General features: G+C 41.5%; 1 protein-coding gene across 3 annotated transcripts; it reads left to right on the forward strand.

The window, feature by feature from the left end:
- The first annotated feature begins 6709 nt into the window (after positions 1-6709).
- On the forward strand, positions 6710-10810 carry LOC124675554 (vesicle-associated protein 2-2-like). 3 transcript variants are annotated; one of them, XM_047211635.1, is made up of 6 exons: positions 6710-6891; positions 6966-7830; positions 8006-8065; positions 8151-8228; positions 8589-8623; positions 10243-10810. In XM_047211635.1, exons 2-6 carry the CDS (start codon positions 7771-7773, stop codon positions 10334-10336), a joined length of 327 nt encoding a protein of 108 aa, XP_047067591.1. In that variant the 5' UTR covers positions 6710-6891; positions 6966-7770; the 3' UTR covers positions 10337-10810. The 3 variants fall into 3 exon arrangements, with proteins under 3 accessions (XP_047067591.1, XP_047067589.1, XP_047067590.1); XM_047211633.1 differs by lacking the exon at positions 6966-7830 and having other exon boundaries at positions 7973-8065; XM_047211634.1 differs by lacking the exon at positions 6966-7830.
- Positions 10811-17042: the final 6232 nt, after the last annotated feature.

Here is a 17042-nt window from a genome sequence, read left to right on the forward strand (position 1 = left end):
CCTAGGCTTGCATCAACCATAACTGAATCTGTACCAAAATATCAAGTTAGTTCAAACCAGATCACATGTCAAATCTGCATAAATGGGCATTCAGAGAGATCGAGAGGGGAGGAAAGACTGAAGAAGAATTGGTAGAAACCCACCATGGTGAACAAACAAACTATCGCAGGATGGTTGCCTTTGCCACGATGCCGATGCATCCCTTGCCAGATGTTTGTGGGCCATCTCGGCATGGTCACTCTTGGAAATGGCAGCGGCGCGCGGACTTCTCTAGCCGCGGCCCTTGCTCCGCTTCTTGCCGCCTCCCATCCCGTACCTCCTTGACTTTTCCACGCCCTCTGCCTCTGCCTTTCCCAGAGTAAAGAGATGGGTGGCCCTGGGGTTTTCCCCGTGGAGAATGCGTACATCAATGAGCCCAAACGATACGCAGGCTGGTATTGCCCAGAGTAGAGAGACGGGGCTTGGGAGGAGGAGACAGATGGGTGGCCTGCTACATCAATGAGCCAAAACGATACGCATGCTGGTATTGCCAACTTAGCAGAGGAGAGAACAACAGTTCAAATCATAGCATACAAGTGTAATTTAGCCTAGACAAAGTTTGCAATGGTAACATGGTAAATTTTAGAGTGGTCTGCATCAAACAACACAGAACGAAATTATATTTAGTATTATCCAACTATTAGTGCTAGGCTGAGTGATTTCTTATTCAGGTATATTCGAGAATCAAATGTCATCATATCATGTGACAAAGTTTAGATATATTGTTAAGAGAAGACGCTGATTACTCTGTCCAGTAGTGAAATGAAAAGTACCCTGCCTATCCTCTGTTTAGCCACAGTTTGAACTAGCACAGTGCCCGCGCGTTGCTGCTGCCCAGCCAAAGTTTCAAAATCCCGAGTCTTTTCATCACCATCCCCAATCCTGATCATTTTGCACCCTTAGCAATATTTGTACCTAGAACAAAATATCAAAACCTTCCATTACCAAAGGCTTGGAGTTGAGCTCAATATATGTGTGTTACTGATATGAGTAAACATTTTATTAATCACGAAAATAAATGTCCTGAGCCAATGATTCCAAAAATGTTTTCTTAAGGAAAAATATTTAGCTTTTACGAACAAATAAAGTTGGGATACACGCCCTAAAGAAGATGGATATATAAGCTAGGTGTATTATTAAATATCCTCATGTTAATCCACGAGTACACCAGTATCAGATTCAGTTGCACGCAAAACAATCCCAATTAATCCAAACAAAAACTACATAGCATCAGTATTTTGCAGTAGTATATATCCATGTAGTTGGGGCTAAGTACAAGTATTCCTAGCACACATTGCCGTAAATGGAAAATACCTTGACTTGAGTACGTGACGTAGATTTCCAAGATGAAACGAACCACCAGTTCAGAAATGGTTGAAGATGCAGGTTGCGCTGAAATTTTCCGAACATGCGCTTATACTAACTCTTGTGTTTCCTTAAAAAAAACTATTTTTTGTTGTTTTCATGTAACATGATAATTGAAACAACAACAAACGAAAATCCCTTCCCTTTTGTTCATTTCCGGCCAACAAAGCAAAAAGACACGAAAGAACTTTTAATTAGGAATTGTTTACCAGCAGTAAGACTTACGATGACTGCATATCCCACTCTATTGATGCCTACCAGTTTTGTTCTTCTGTGATTTGGAGTATAGATGGAGAAAGGTTGCGGCGCAAAGAACTGCAGATAGATCCTCAACGACTACGGTATGCCTACAGTATTTTGTCCCGGCAAAAGTGCATTGCAGGAAACATAATCAATCTGAATATCGTCGATACAATTATAACTTGTAATTTGATGAGAGGAGAAACTTGACCGGGAGGATCGAAGTAATCCATGAGCAGACCAGAAATTTTGCCCGTCAATTCATGAACCACGCCGATCTGCAAGGGGCGCTTGCTATCCATCGTGATGCTCTGCGTGCGCGTAGTCGTCTCGCCCCGCGGGACGCGATCCGCGGACAGCGCGCCTCCGGCATATCATCGTCATCATCGGCAGCAGGATGATCCCCTAGGAAGGATTATATTGGTTCTAGACACAGGATGCATCCGCTTCAATGCCGGTGGCCAGGGGCACCGCACGTCTCTCCTGAGGCCGGGATAATGTGCTCTCGTGGGGACTCCGGGAGACACTGCAATGCTGCCGTTGTTGTCAGCTATTCTTCTTGGTCGATCGATGGCGCAGGCCGGGACGCCACGGACACCTGGTAATTAAGTCCCCAAATCTCCATCGATCAAGTTTCATGTTTCTGATTGTTACTCCTGAATCGATCTGTATATATATATATAGAGTATGATGAGAGAGAACATAAGGCAAGCGTCGAAAATCCTTTATTAGCCCTTTGTAAACCCCCAATTCAATGGATTGAACGTATCTGGAAGGTATTCTACAATGGTGATGAATTGGCGACGTGCTAAACGTGGAGATCGGCTGCCTGGTTTGGTTGCCTGCCGGTTCTTCTCCTTCCTCTATTTTTATGGAGGACGGGAGCGGGGTAGGAATCGGACAAAGGAATAGTGTGCGGGGGTCAGCTGGCTGCTGGTTTTCTTCGCTTGGTGCGGGATGAATTCCGGATTTTCTTACACGGTTCTTTTGTGCGGGAAACACAGGAACGAGGCAACAGGTCTTTTTTTGACGTACCATGGTTTTCTAACGGACGGACACCACCGATCCAGAACTAATAGTAAAGATACCGGATCAACTTACAAATTTAATTGACGTGCGTTGATAAAAGAAATACTCCCTATTTAGTTATATGCTCAAGATGCAAAGGAAGTTGCAAAAAGTAAAGCTCACCGTATGTGTTTCGTAGCTGGATTTTATTCTTAAATCGAGCAGTTCTAGCAATGGAAAGAATCATAGCAGCCAATTGATGTCAGGGAGTAAATCTGCCCAAGGAATGTTTTTGAGGTGGGCACAACACTAACACGGTGAAAACTGTTAAGCTTCACATATACACTTCACAACACCCCCACTCGCGTGTGACGGGAGAAGAGAAAGTCAACACGTGAAAGAAGAAGAGAACACCGAAACAGCGGTGGCTATAGAGGGGGGCAACAGCAATTTTTAGGCTTAATTGCGAAAACCATGTGAAAGCAAGGATTTGAACTTGAGACCTGGGGCTCTGATACCATGTTAAGCTTCATGCACTAGCCACTTGAACCAAAAGTCCGAACTGATGGAAAGAGCTAGACAATTCACATATACACTTCACAACAAAAACAACCCAGCGCAAGAGCATGTTTAATAACTGACAAGGTAGTAGATATGGTGGCTTGGCTCACATGTCACAACTATTGCGGCAAGAACTGCAGTTATGAATGCTGGCCAATATATAGTACCTGCAGCAATCAAACATCCCACCATGAGTATATCATAGTGGATAGAACCACATGTGTATGTCCATAACTACATCTTCAATGATCTGAAAATAAGATGCCATGATGTTTAACACACATTGTTTAGCTGTACATCATATATAAAAGCATAAATGTATTTCACAGCTGCAAGCAAGTAAAAGAAATAGTAAACTCTAGAGAGTACGATTCTTTCCTAGCTGCTTTCATCAAATCAAAAGTTGCTTACATTGAGCGCATTAAACATATTTGATTATGTGCATGATAACCCACTTTGTTATGCAACTTTTCACGTTCGATCTACATCGTGTTCTGCAGGAAAAGACATAGAACAATATTTCGTATGAGCTGTTTCTTGTAGTGCAGAATATCATTTTTTTGAAAGACGAGGAGAATGTCTAGTATCAAAGAGAGCTTACCAAATGAGGCCTTGTTCTAGTAATACATAAGGAGGCTCATGTATTGTTCCGCTCCTGCTCCAACCTGTGCAATAAGGTATTCATAGTGAAATAAGGTGCGAGCTCCAAGATTATCATGCCAATGAATCATTGATGGACTGATTTAAAGAACCATGAGCTAAAACGGGAAAATGAATAATTGCCAGAGGTTTAGTAATAATCGTCAACATAACACAATTGCATTAGTTAGCTGACATCAGTGAAACCTCGAGCACATCATAAACTACATGAGCTATTTAAATTAACCTCTGGCATATTTTCCAAAGGCAAAAAATCTGCTCCATAGACAGAGGTTCATCACTTAAAGTCAATAGCTACTATCATACAGCAGATCAATGTATAATCCCATGATTCATCTTCTTGTGTATCAACACCTATATGAGCATGTATGTTTCACCACTTTATCGAAAAAAAATGTATGTTTCACCAAGATCTATATATCTTATATAGAACAGATCGAATAGACCCTCACATGTTTTCCTCCCTGCCACAATTAGCTGTGCAGATTTTCTAGCAATTAGAATGTGCTAAAGGATAGTATCCAAAATTAAAGTAACTTATGTGTAAATTTATCCCAAAGATCCCACAAAAAGCCAGTTTCCTCTTTTTATTTCAACACTCATTGAACATCTTACAAAGGTGCTTCCCATGACATATGTTGGTCAACAAGTAAGAAATAAAAACGACAACCAAGGAATCGACTAAAACGTGCTAGCTAGGTGCAAAATACCTAATAAACCTCATATGGGTAGGAGTTACCATTGAATCTCTATAACCCATGTCATTATCAACAGTAAGTTAAACTAATCTTGTATACTAATAAAACGAGAGATCAAGTGCAGAGAAGAAAATGAAAACCTTGATCCATTTGGTATCTTAACTTCGACTGTTTGCTACCTAATTCATGGAGTGTGAAAAAACAATAGGCCTGAAACACAACAAAGAATATTCAGTTTTTAATTTCAGTATGTAGGACATTGGAATCAATCTTGTACTACTAAAAAAAATGAATGCACCCAATGACAACAAGTATTAGGCATCATTACAGTGAAACTATATAGAATCAAAAGTTTTTAATTCAGTCTACCTAATGATATGATTCAGATAAAAAAAATCAAGCTCAATAGCCACATGCTTTTAAAAAGTGCTTCTTCTTACCTTGTGAGAAGCACTTCATATTCACCAAAGAACCCAACCACAACACTCCTTGCTTCTTAACATCTCTCAAAGTCACCACCCGCTCCATTTTCTTCTCCTCAAATAGTTCATACAATTATCTTAGCAAGGACTTACATCAACCACCTTGTAGGCACATATAAAAATTAGATGCACACAAACAAGAGAGGAGCAGCTCGCCCCGACGTCTTTGCTCCAGTTGAGGCACAATGTAAATATAGTTGATATATGAATTATATGGCACCAGGTAGCTGTAGAATCGTGAAACACAATTTAATCTACCATGGAATAGCATGAAAAACTATGAACAAAAGCTATCAAAATACTGTTTCACAAAAACAGACCAGCAACTTGTTTTCATCGCTGCAGCTAAACCGCTGAACCAAATTGAGTGAATGACCACTCAAAACGATCACAGGAACGAGACCTACAAAATACTCCAACTAATCTTCCTCTGATTCGGCCAACTGAGTACTCGAAAATGATAATCTCTGAATCTGTACGTCCAGAAACGGGAATATAGAAACATGCTTCCTCTAGTTTTCACTCGATTTTGGTAAGCCCCTGCCATAAGAACCTAGGAACCACCATTGGTAGAATCTAATAGGATCATGGAGGTTGGAAAAACTCACCCTTGGAGCTGAATCAAGAGGAACCGTACAGGAAACATGGAGATCTTCTTATCTTCCTTCTCCCCCTCTTGATCCTCTTCTTGCCACCTCTTCTTCTTCCTCTAGTACCTAGACCATAAAATATTCTTGTTGTAGGGAAGGACGAGCTAAGGTATGGTAGGAAATAAAGGGGGGGAGAGAAGGAAGTGGTGCACCATGGAGTGGAAAGGAGATAGAGCTGGAAGAAGAGGTGGAGGTGGTAAGGGAGGAGGAGAGCAGGGGCTCCACCTCCTCGTCCATGGTGTGAGGCTTCCCTTTGCCTCTCCCAGCTCCAGCCATGGAGAAAACCAACGGAAGAGAAGGGATTGGAGGAGAGAAGGAGGAGTGGATTGGGGAGAGATGGAGGCAGGGATTGGGGAGAGAAGAGGGCACGAGATTGGCTGCGGGAATAGGCAGGGGCGCGTGGGGGGATTGGTGGCTACGGTTTCTGCTCCCTTTTATACCTAGCTGTAAAAAATGGATGGCCGAGATCTTTACTGGGAGGATCCGACGACTGAGAATCACTAATCGCTGTGAGACCCCCATTGGGGCATCAATTATACCATCCAATATACAAGATGTATGGCTGTTGCAATCTCTGGCTCCTGAGAGTTTTGGGGCCCGCCAACCATCGACCCGGCCCGCTCCCCCGGATCTACTCCACAGCTCTCTCTGCGCTGCTTCTTCCTGAGAGGCAAGTTAGGGTTTCCGGCTGTTAAAAAAATTTAGGGTTCCCGGTAGCCGCCCTGATTACTCCCGTCTTCGCCGTCATCCACCAGCGGAGTCCGCCATGGAGGAGGCCGACGTAGTGCGAGCGGCTGGCGGTCATCGGGTGTCAGTAAAGTGCAGGCTCACCAGCGCGATTAGCACAGAGAGTGTGATGGCGGCGGGATGTAGGGTGTGCCGTGGGGGCAGCCGTCGGCGCCGCCGCGCCGGGACAGAGGCAGTAGGGGACGACCGCATCTAGGATTTTCGGCGTGAAGGCGATGGGGGTGGACGGATGCCCGACCCGAAGGAGTGGTTGCAAACGACGACCAGCGCGCTCCGCATGGACAGCGCGGGGAGGCTTCTCTCCATCTCCCATGCGCCCCCTCCCCTCCTCTCTCCATCTTCGTCTCCCAAAACCTCATGGATCTACAACCATCCCTCTCCTGCAGTATTCTCCCATCCAACGAATCATCCACATCGGCGTTGATTCATCTCCCTGTCCTGGTATGCCATTTTCCTTTTGATGATTTCGCCCTTTGTTCCTCTGCTTATTTCTTAGGATTTGTTACCTGTTGTAGGTGATTTATTTTTTTCGTACCTGTCTGCTGCGATGTCGCGCGGTGTCTCAGAACTCCTCGCGCCTAAGTTTGCCTCCCAGCTCCGAGATCTTCCAGTAAAACGTCGGCGGCTTGCCTGATGCCTTGACGGGTGTTGGGGCCGGGGAGAACTCTGTCCGATCTTCTCTTGAAATAATACATTTTATCCCATGGACAAATGAGAATAGCTGAGAAACTGAAGAACAAATTATGATAGTATCACCTGTACATCTAACAAGAGCTTCCGTGTTTACAAAGGCCAAGTATCTTTTTTGTTCTCTTTCATGGGTATCGTCACTAACAATTTCTGGAACACCCACATAGGCACATGAGAACAAAATCGTATATTGCTCTAGCTTCATAGTGAGAATATCTTTGTTCTTTTATGGATACAATTGTAGCTACATGAAGTATTTATGAGCCCTGCATCTGTTAGAAAGCAGTCTAGAAGTGGTTGCAGCCAAGTCTTGCTAGAAATTTGAATTTTGTGGCGTTAATCAATAATCATCCTTATGTAGGTCCTGAGGTATATGAAAATTGAAATCAAACTCATGCATTTACTTGAGATAAGCATCCGACTCATGCATTCCTTGCTATTGCTGTTATGTTCCCAGCCAAGTATAAATTTGTTACAAGTGCTTTGCTGGTTAGTTGTTTTTCACTACCAGCCCATAGGTTTTTTAAGATACTGAAAAGAAACACGAGGTAGCAAAACTTGCAGAAGATACATTTAAAAAGGTCATTGAAACTGTTAAGAAAGACTTGAGGCCAAGAAACCAGATGAACAATGGTTATTGGCGTGCCAACTGAACCACAAATGAAGAATTCGATACAGAAGATCCACATGGTAATCCATTCATGTCGCGTAGGTTCGTAATCCTGAATGTCGTTGCATGTTCTTCTGCCCCTTATTATCTTATTATAGAACTAATTCTTACAGTCTACTTCTTCCCTCCGTATTTATCTCTATATCTATGTTTACTTTGCAGTTTGCTGGTGACCTTATTCATTATTTGTACCAGGTTGAAGATGTTCAGAATATGAAGTCAGAACTTACTAATCTTGAAGTCAAACTAAAGGAGGTAGAAATGCTGTAATGAATTCTATGAATAAATTCTCTGGATGATTTCGGAATCATTGTGTTTGTTGCATCTCCTTTTCTTACAGGCAGAAAAGTTGATCATGAAACTGAGGGAAGAGGCCAGAACTACCATCCAGAAACAAGATAAGTTCCGGCATGAAATGGTAAGATATTAAGTTAATTATTAATGTGCACTTTTCTCAGACAACCTGTTCTCCTTTGTCATATTCATATTATAACACAAAGCTTCAAGGATAAATTGAAACACTCATATCCTGTGTCAAAGTGTTTCAATTGTTAGACTTTTCAGTGATTCTTAACTGCAACCTTCACCAATAGGTCTATTTCTGACATCCGATAAATTAATGATCTGTTTAGGTCAAGTTTAACATTACCAGAGTCCAATATACTTTCTTATTTCATTTTATTGCTGAACTTTACCTTCTGAAATGGTATCTGCACTGCAATAATAACATTTTTGCGACCATAGCATGATGACTTTGCCTTCCTAATGTGAATGATAGGAGTTCTACGCAAGGACGAGGAGGTTTATGCCGAGGTTAGACTCCATTCCCTAAGTTCAATTCCATTCACATTAAGATGGCATCTTGTGTATGGTTGAAAAAATGATCTTCCTGACGACCTGGTGTTCATGTTTTCATTATTGTGCTTTGTGCAATTATATGTCATATTGCGATGCCGGTGGTATGGTTTGTTGTTGGTTACGCCGGTGAATGAGTTTCTAGATTAACCTAATTGCATTCCACCTCATCTCAAATTTTATACAGGAAAAGTATGCCAGTATATCAGTTTCAGTATTGTTGTGCGAATATTATTGTTGCTCTGGAGTAGTAGAAGGTTGATCTCCCATCGACTAGGAAGTACGTCGGCCGAAAATGTGAAACATTGGCAATAAAATAGCATACAGTAGAGTGTGTTAATTTGACCGATGGGACATTACAGGCTGATATTTCTGTAACATCCTGATTGCTTTGTTTACACAGTCATGCATTAATCCGGGGTAGCATGGTTATGTTGTTTTTTGTTTGGTTTAGAGTTATGCAGCCACACTCATATCATTAATTTAGTTATTTGACCTCTGGACATGAATGGCTAATGTTTCTATCTTTTCTGCTTTGTTCACACAAATATGCATTTATTGTGTATAAAATACTTTCTGTATGCTCAGCCTAAAAGACTAATACGGCGAATCCTTGGAGATTTAGCCTACAATTTCTGTTTCTTACCTTCAGTTTGTATTCACAAGATTTATTAAATTTAATTGTCTTCTCAACTAAAAAATCACTTTTATGCATGGTCTAATTGAAAGAGACATATCTCTTTATGCAGTCCGAGTGTCATCTTTGTGATTTCCAGCCAAAACCACATGTATATTTTATATATGTTAATCTACTAGAACAAAAGATCCTCCAAAATGGATTAATGTAACTCGAGCACACTATTATGTCTGGAACATAGAGTTTGTCTGAATAGCTAACTTTCTATTTCACTAAACAATTTCATAAATTGTTGTGCAATTACGGGGTTCATGGATCACCTTTATATTTCGTTTTCAATACATATGATTCGATTAACCCATTGTCATATTAAGGATTACAATGAAGTTATTTTTTGATAGAACGAAGTTATCATATTTGTTTGGTACATCATCCATAACTCATAATTTGTCAACATCGACGTAGGAAGAGCGAGAAAAATTTTAATGCTGAAGGCTGTAAACTCTCTTAATGTAGTTGTAGCAGCCATTCAGCCTCACTTTTTTTTTCTCCCGCTTGTGAGTTGGCATCAAAACTCCTCCCAAAGTGAAGGTTATTTGGTTGTGCGTGATGAATTATATGCCCGTGAAGGCACACCTGGTGAAAAGGCATATGGAAACACAAGGTATTTGCCCTGATTTTGGTGTTCAAGATGAAACTTCTTATCATGCTTTAGTTACATGCACCTTTGCTAATATGTTTTGGCAAAGTTTTAATGAATTATACAATATCAAGTTGCCAAAATTACACCCAGCCACACGGTGTTTTGATTTGTTGGACAATTCTGTCTGTCTAGCTACATACCATGGCCCCATTTTATGTGGAATGTGGGTAATATGGACAATGCATAATGGACGACACCATGGGGAAATAAAAAAATGAGTTTGCCGCAAACTTGTAGATGGGCGGGAATAAGGACAATCTACGGATCATGTATTGAAACTACCTTCAGTTGGATTTGTGAAGGCCAATGTAGATGCTGCTTTCAACGCTGAAAGACAAGAAGGTGCTACTGGAGTGGGGATTCGGGATGATTGGCTCGGATGTAAATGTAACGATTCAGTCCTAGATGCTCTTGCTGCTGATGCTTATGTTGAAAGGAATGGCTTTACTTTGGTGAACAATTTGCAGTGGCCTGAAGTAGTATTGGGAAATGACATCCTGGAACTCCAATCATTATGGAGGACTAGAAAAGATAACAGGGCTCCAATCATGCCTGTACTAAATGAAATTCAAGAGTTTACAGGGAGATGTGCCCTTTGATTTAGTGCGTGTAAATAGAGGCAAACATGGAGATTCATAACCTTGCTAAGTTTGCCTCAACGTCATGTTCTAAATGTAATGGTTTGCACCAAACTCCTGAGTGTATTCTTCCATGTATCCAACATGATTGTAATGTTGATGTTTAACTTATATAAGCTCTTGATTATAAAAAAAAATACTGCAAAGACTGCAATTTGCGGCCCTGACTTCTTTTCATCATCTGGTTTGTTTCATGTACAATTAAGTGTTTCTGCAATCCTTTATAAGTTGACCTTACTACAGGTTTGTCTGAGCCATTTTTTGGTAAAGTATTAATTGATTCTTGCAGGGTCCAAGTCAATGATTTGGGATACTATTGTCCACTATTGTATTCCAGACATTTTTTCCTTTATTTTACTGATTTAGAAGTCTGTGCGATTTAATTTGGAAGCTCTTTTTTTTCATGAGTTCAAGCTCCCATGCTAGATTTGCATATCGTAAGAGCTAAACTCTAGATGGCATGTGAGAATTTTAACAATGTGATTGACGGATAACTCAGTTGAGCAATGGTTAGATGAGTTTGAGGAGCCACCATGAACAAGGTAATATTTGAAGTGCAGAATTACAATGTTATTCTGCTGTTTTGTGTTCTGTATAACTAGATTTTTTTTCAGGCCTTATTGTGGTAGTTTTCATGACTAACGTCGGGCTGAGGTATATGAGAGACATAATGTGAGATTTAGGTCAATGAAGGTAACTGATGAAAACTTTCAATTTGTAGTTGCTGGCTATCATCCAACATATTATAACTGTACCACTTATATACATATGATTCAGCTCTTCTCTTGGCTCATTCTCTTTTGCTTTCAAGCTCTATTTGGACACACACCCTCATTATTTCTTCAGTTATAGTGGCATACGCCTCTCCTGTGCACTACATGCAGCACATCGTGAGCGAAAATAAAACAATAGGTGGAACAAGAGAATATAAAATCAAAGACGTACATACACAAATCTATGGCTTAAACCAAAAACAGACCGCACACAGTGCACAAAAATATCGAAAGCCACAATGACGCATCTCCACAAATTAAATAAGTTGTACTGCCCTTGCTTTGTTATCCGACTTAAGCAACCCAAAGTTTAGATGTTATCCGACTTAAGCAACCCAACCGTGTAATTGGAGATGGTTAGTCTGTTGCATCTTTCTGGTTGCTATGCATATAATTCAAGGTGCACAGCTCATGAATGCTAGGCAATGCGAAAACCACAAAGACCAGGCTAATATCCACATCGAGGAATAATGTATGTTGCATTTCTGTAATGACCATTGTATTGATGTACTTAATCGAAATAGAAGACCATATCATGTTTCACATATCCATGTTTTTCTCTATTTATTTGTTCCAGATTGTTTTCTTAAGGTTTCCAGTTGAACTCATAATGTTATAGTTTCACTGAACTGTATTCCATGCTATCTAAGAGGATGACATATCGGTTTAGAACTATGTTGATGAAAACATTTTATTCTACCATGTTGGCCACGCTGTGTCAAAACAAATGCAGACGGCGCGGCGAAGCGCGCCTCTCCATCTAGTGAGAGTTATAAGCGGGGTCTCTTTCTCGGAACCTGTCAACACCCGTATTTTTAAGTCCAGATGCCCATTATGCCATACATCGCAATCTCAGGAAGATTGTTTTTGCGAGACATAATAGTTAAGTAGCATAGAGTCATCATTTATTACAACACATACATGTCTTACAACAATAGATCACATGATCCGATATTACACAAATAGATTGTTCAACAACACAATACGTAGCGGAAGCGAAGTAGTAGTGGACTATCTAGTCCACAGGCAACGTTTGACGTTAGAAGATGCTCCTAGTTATCGTAGAAGTCATGTTGTCCGTCGTCCTGATACTGTGGCTCCTCTTCATAGTCTGGCATTTGAATAGCCAGGGACACAGCCGTGAGTACTTTGAAGTACTCGCAAACTAATACTAATGTAAATGCTTAACAACTTTAATAAGGGGTGCTAAGCTCTAGGTTTATTTGCGTAAAGCCATGTTTAGTTCATAAACATTTAGTAAAGACTCCTCATTTTAGCTAACTAACTCAAGTGGGAATATTAGTGTCATTCCCACAAATCAGTTGTGATTCAAGTCAAGTCACCTTTCAATTCATCATTCTTTTTTAAGACAAAAGTTCTGACAACGGAACAGTATGGCCTTTCCAATCGTCCGTAACCGTGGACACGGCTATTCGAATAGGTTTAACACTCTGCAGAGGTTGTACTCTTGTGCCACAACTTTTGATTACATCCGTCGAGGATAACCCCGAATCATCGTAACTCAGTACGCGGATCATCAACCTTAACATTTCACTTATATACCCTAGTATAGGCACCTCTCCCCATGAGCTTGGCCTCCCGGTGAAAACCAACTGTCAACCCGGAAACTGCACAGGGATTGGGTCGTACATTCACCTCATATTCACATCATTTCACTTTTAACGGAGGCAGCCTCGGCATAACCCCTATGATGCTTGTTAGAGGGAACCCATACTAAGACACACAAACTTCCAGTTAAGCCCTACCCATAATCAGGTATTGTGGGGCTACTTATATAATTGGAAAGGTATCGCATTCAAACCTAGTCATCAATTTTCATCAAAAATCACCAAGTTATTCATGTCACTTTCACCTTCAAAACCTTTCAAAGTCATTTCACCTGTTCCCATCTAGAGTAGTCAATTTTATTTAGTTAGAACTAGGCACTAATCATGAGGGGTGCTATCTAGCTTTGATTAGCTCTAAGCTAAGCTTTGGGTGCTCTTATTCTACTCTAGACCAAGTGAATCATGAATCAAAAAATAGCTTTAAAATACAATAAGCAAAAATAATTGCAAGGTAAAAACATGGGGTAGGTTGATTAAACATAAAGTAAAGAGGGATGGTGCCTTGCTCTTGTAGAGCTTTGCACATGGTGCTTTGCAAGAGTGTTAGCTTGCCTTGAGCAGGGTAGTGGTCAAAGTTTTCCTCCTCCTCCTGGGAGTAGCCTTCCTCCTCTTGATATTCCTCGTTACTAGCGTCTATATATGAATACGAGGTACACAATCACCAAACCAAACTTATATGCTAGACTTGACACACCAAAGATTCACACAAACCTATTCTAGCATCACATCATTCATAGCATGGTGATTTACTTGGTTTTCCTATTTAAGAGAAAATAATTTCCTCTCATTATAATTATTGATTTGATTTGCTATTTAATTCTTTGGAGAAAATAATTTCCTCTCATTAAATCCTATTAAGATTTAATCTCCTCAAATAATAATAAGGTATGAAACATAAGTTGACCAAGGTCAACATTTCATATCTATTATGAGGGAGTATAATTTAAATGAGGTGCTACACCTCATGCATTTTAATAATAACTTGGTAATGATTTAAAATCAGTAAGTAATATAATAAGAGGTTCATTAGCCTAAGGTCATTACCTATTATTGAATCAGTTAGGATCAAGATTTAAATGAGAGAGTAGCTCTCATACTATTTAAAGAATTTGAAATATAAGATTTAAATACACTAGAAATGGATCCATAGCCATTATTTTGATCTAGTCCATGATCATACAAACAACTTGGTTATCTTTTTGCATAAACAATTAGAGGACATCAATTGTGATTTATGAGAGTTGGAATCAACTCAAAATCAATTATGGTTGAATTTTAAATAAAGTTTAAATTTGTAAAAGTCCCTGCCTTGTCATTTTTATCATTTGATATCTACTATGAATTTGGAGGTGAGACCAGTGGCTTTGTTTAGAAAATTTCTTGAGCTTTCCAGAGATATAAAGTTTGCTAAATTTGGTGCGGTAGATTTGAAACTATTCAAATTTGAAGTTGACACCAGTGTTGGATTTGAGTGAAACGAATTAAACGAGATTTGAATTCCTGGGCCGCGCGGGAAAAGCCTAACGGGCCCAAAATGAAATAAACAGATAGACCCAGCCCAACAACGCATCCAGTGTGAGTGGGCCGTCTGACGAAGTGGGGTCCACCCGTCAGTGTGTCTTAACTCAGCGAAACGTTATGCGTGAGGAGGATCGTCGGATTAGAAGGGAGATCGATGGCGCACAGGCTTCGTCATCTCCGACGAGAGGCCGTGGCTCCGGCGGCAAGCCTAGGGGGTCGGAGGGCCTACCGGCGTTCCCGCGGTCGACGGCGAGGTTCGCGGCGACGTTGGCGAGGATGAGGAAGCTCCTGGTACCGGCGGCGTGGCGTGGGGAAGCTCCAATCGACGGCGGCGATCTCCGGGTTCCGGCGGCTTCGAGCTTGCAATTCCGGCGACTCCGGCGACGATTGGACTGGCTAATGGATCGAGGAGAAGCAGTGAAGGGAGGAGAGTGAGATGGTGTGCAGGGTTGAGTTGAGGGAGTGCCCTATTTATAGGGTTGAGTTGGGTGCCGCGGGTGCTGTGAGAGGCCGTCCATGGCGCGGTGTCTCCGGCGTGCGAAAGGGCAAGATGAGGACGGCATTCGATGGGCGACGGTATGGCGATGTTGCGCATGCCTCTGTCGCAGAGAAAAGGTGACAAGATCACTCGGGCGCGTGCTACTCATGCTGCGGTACTTGGCGGCAGGTCTCCGGCGAGGACGAGGGCGACGGGGCTTCTGCGTGTCGTTGAGCATGTCTAGGAGCTAGAGGGAAGAGAGACGTTGCTCGGCGCAGAGGTAGGCTTGCAGGGGAGGACGGAGGCGATGGCAGGAGCGACGCTCTGGCGCGCCCGGTACACGGTGATCATGCCGACTGGCATGGTTCTGGGCATGCTGAGCGTGTCTGGCTCGGCCAATGCCGGCTTCGCGCGAGCTTGGGCCGTGCGGCGTGATGATCATGGATGCTCAGAGATGCTCCAGGACAAAGTGAGAGGGAGAGGGGAGGCTCAGAATGATCAAGTGCTGGAGGGCCGGCATGGTGCACGGCATGGATAGTTTAGGGCTTCTCCATGCTTTAATCAGCCAAGGCAAGTACATGTAGAGATGCAGGAGGTGTAGAGGGAGTGATGATCACGTCTGATCATGCAAGGTTTAGGCCAAAATCCGTTGTGTAATAGCATGTGTTGCATTTGAAAAATGCTGCCTGCAAGGTGTTCGGTAGAATGGCCGCATGAAAGTTTTATTCGAAATTTGAAATTCTTTTTGGTGCATCTCATTCATATAAATAAAGAAGTAGAATGGTGGTGGTGGTGGTCAATTTGGTGATGGTTTGCAAGTTTTCAAAATTGAGATGATCTTCACTTTGCTCTCATGTTGCAACTTGTCCTATTTACCATGGTCAAACTATGCAGAGTCAACATTCATGGTCAACACCAAAAATGTTTAACTTGACAAGGTCTTGGATGAGGTGGAAGAAAGTGAGGGGTTTTAGTTTAGAAATCTTCTAATCCAGGGGTGCAAAGAGAGCAACATTTTATAAAAATCCACTTTTTACCAATATCATATGTAGATGGGATTTGCATTTTTCTTTGATTTGATTCTGGTTTCTTTGATGCATTTCAGTTTGTTATTGGTATACAAATGTTTCACAACCAAGGGAGCAAGCAATGGTGGCCTTGATTAGAGTTTTGCATAAATGGCCAAAGTTGTATGTGAGTGAAAGGGGCAATATCTCATTTCTTTTATTTTTTCTCTATAAGGGGTTCTAGGTTCATGCATTAGGGTTTAAGATCACTTGATCAACAATAAACACTCATCATGGTAAATGCACACAAGAAGAATGCACACTATGCATAAAACTATATGTAACACTATATGCATAGAAAAGTTTTTGTTAGTTGTGAATTTTGAGTATTTGAAATTCTCTCTCTTTATTTATTTGGTTGAAACTTGGGATGTTACAAACCCTTCCCCCTTACAAAAGATCTCGTCCCGAGATCTTAAAGAAAACTAGGTACTAAAGAGATCTGGGTATTCAGTCTTCATGAAGTATTCTCGCTCCCAAGTGGATTCTTCTTTGGTATGGTTACTCCATTGGATCTTCAGAAACTTGATACTCCTGGTGCGGGTGGTTCTGAAGGCTTCTTCCAAGATGCGAATAGGCACTTCGCGGTAGGTCAACTCTGAATTGATATCCACAGCTCGATGATCTATGTTCTTGAAAACCTCGGTCTTCTCCGGTACTTCCAAGCACTTCCGGAGTAACGAGATGTGAAACACATTGTGTACCGCTGACATTTCTTCCGGTAACTCCAGTTGATAAGACACTTCTCCTCGGCGACTCAGGACTTTGAAGGGTCCAACATATCGGGGTGCAAGCTTTCCTCTAAGCTGGAATCTATGTGTTCCTTTAAGGGGGGACACTTTGAGATACACGAAATCTCCGATCTCAAAGGTCATCTCTCGGCGTCTCTTGTCGGCGTAGCTCTTCTGTCTTGATTGGGATGTCTTGAGGTA

The sequence above is a fragment of the Lolium rigidum genome, chromosome 7, assembly GCF_022539505.1.
Source record: "Lolium rigidum isolate FL_2022 chromosome 7, APGP_CSIRO_Lrig_0.1, whole genome shotgun sequence".
Classification (NCBI taxonomy): Eukaryota; Viridiplantae; Streptophyta; class Magnoliopsida; order Poales; family Poaceae; genus Lolium; species Lolium rigidum.

Coding starts and splice junctions, on each gene's coding strand:
- LOC124675554 (XM_047211633.1), top strand. CDS start 6,808: ATGGATCTACAACCATCCCTCTCCTGCAGTATTCTCCCATCCAACGAA. Junction 6,892..7,972: donor TGATTCATCTCCCTGTCCTG/GTATGCCATTTT, acceptor TTTACTTTGCAG/TTTGCTGGTGACCTTATTCA. Junction 8,624..10,242: donor ACGAGGAGGTTTATGCCGAG/GTTAGACTCCAT, acceptor GCAAACTTGTAG/ATGGGCGGGAATAAGGACAA.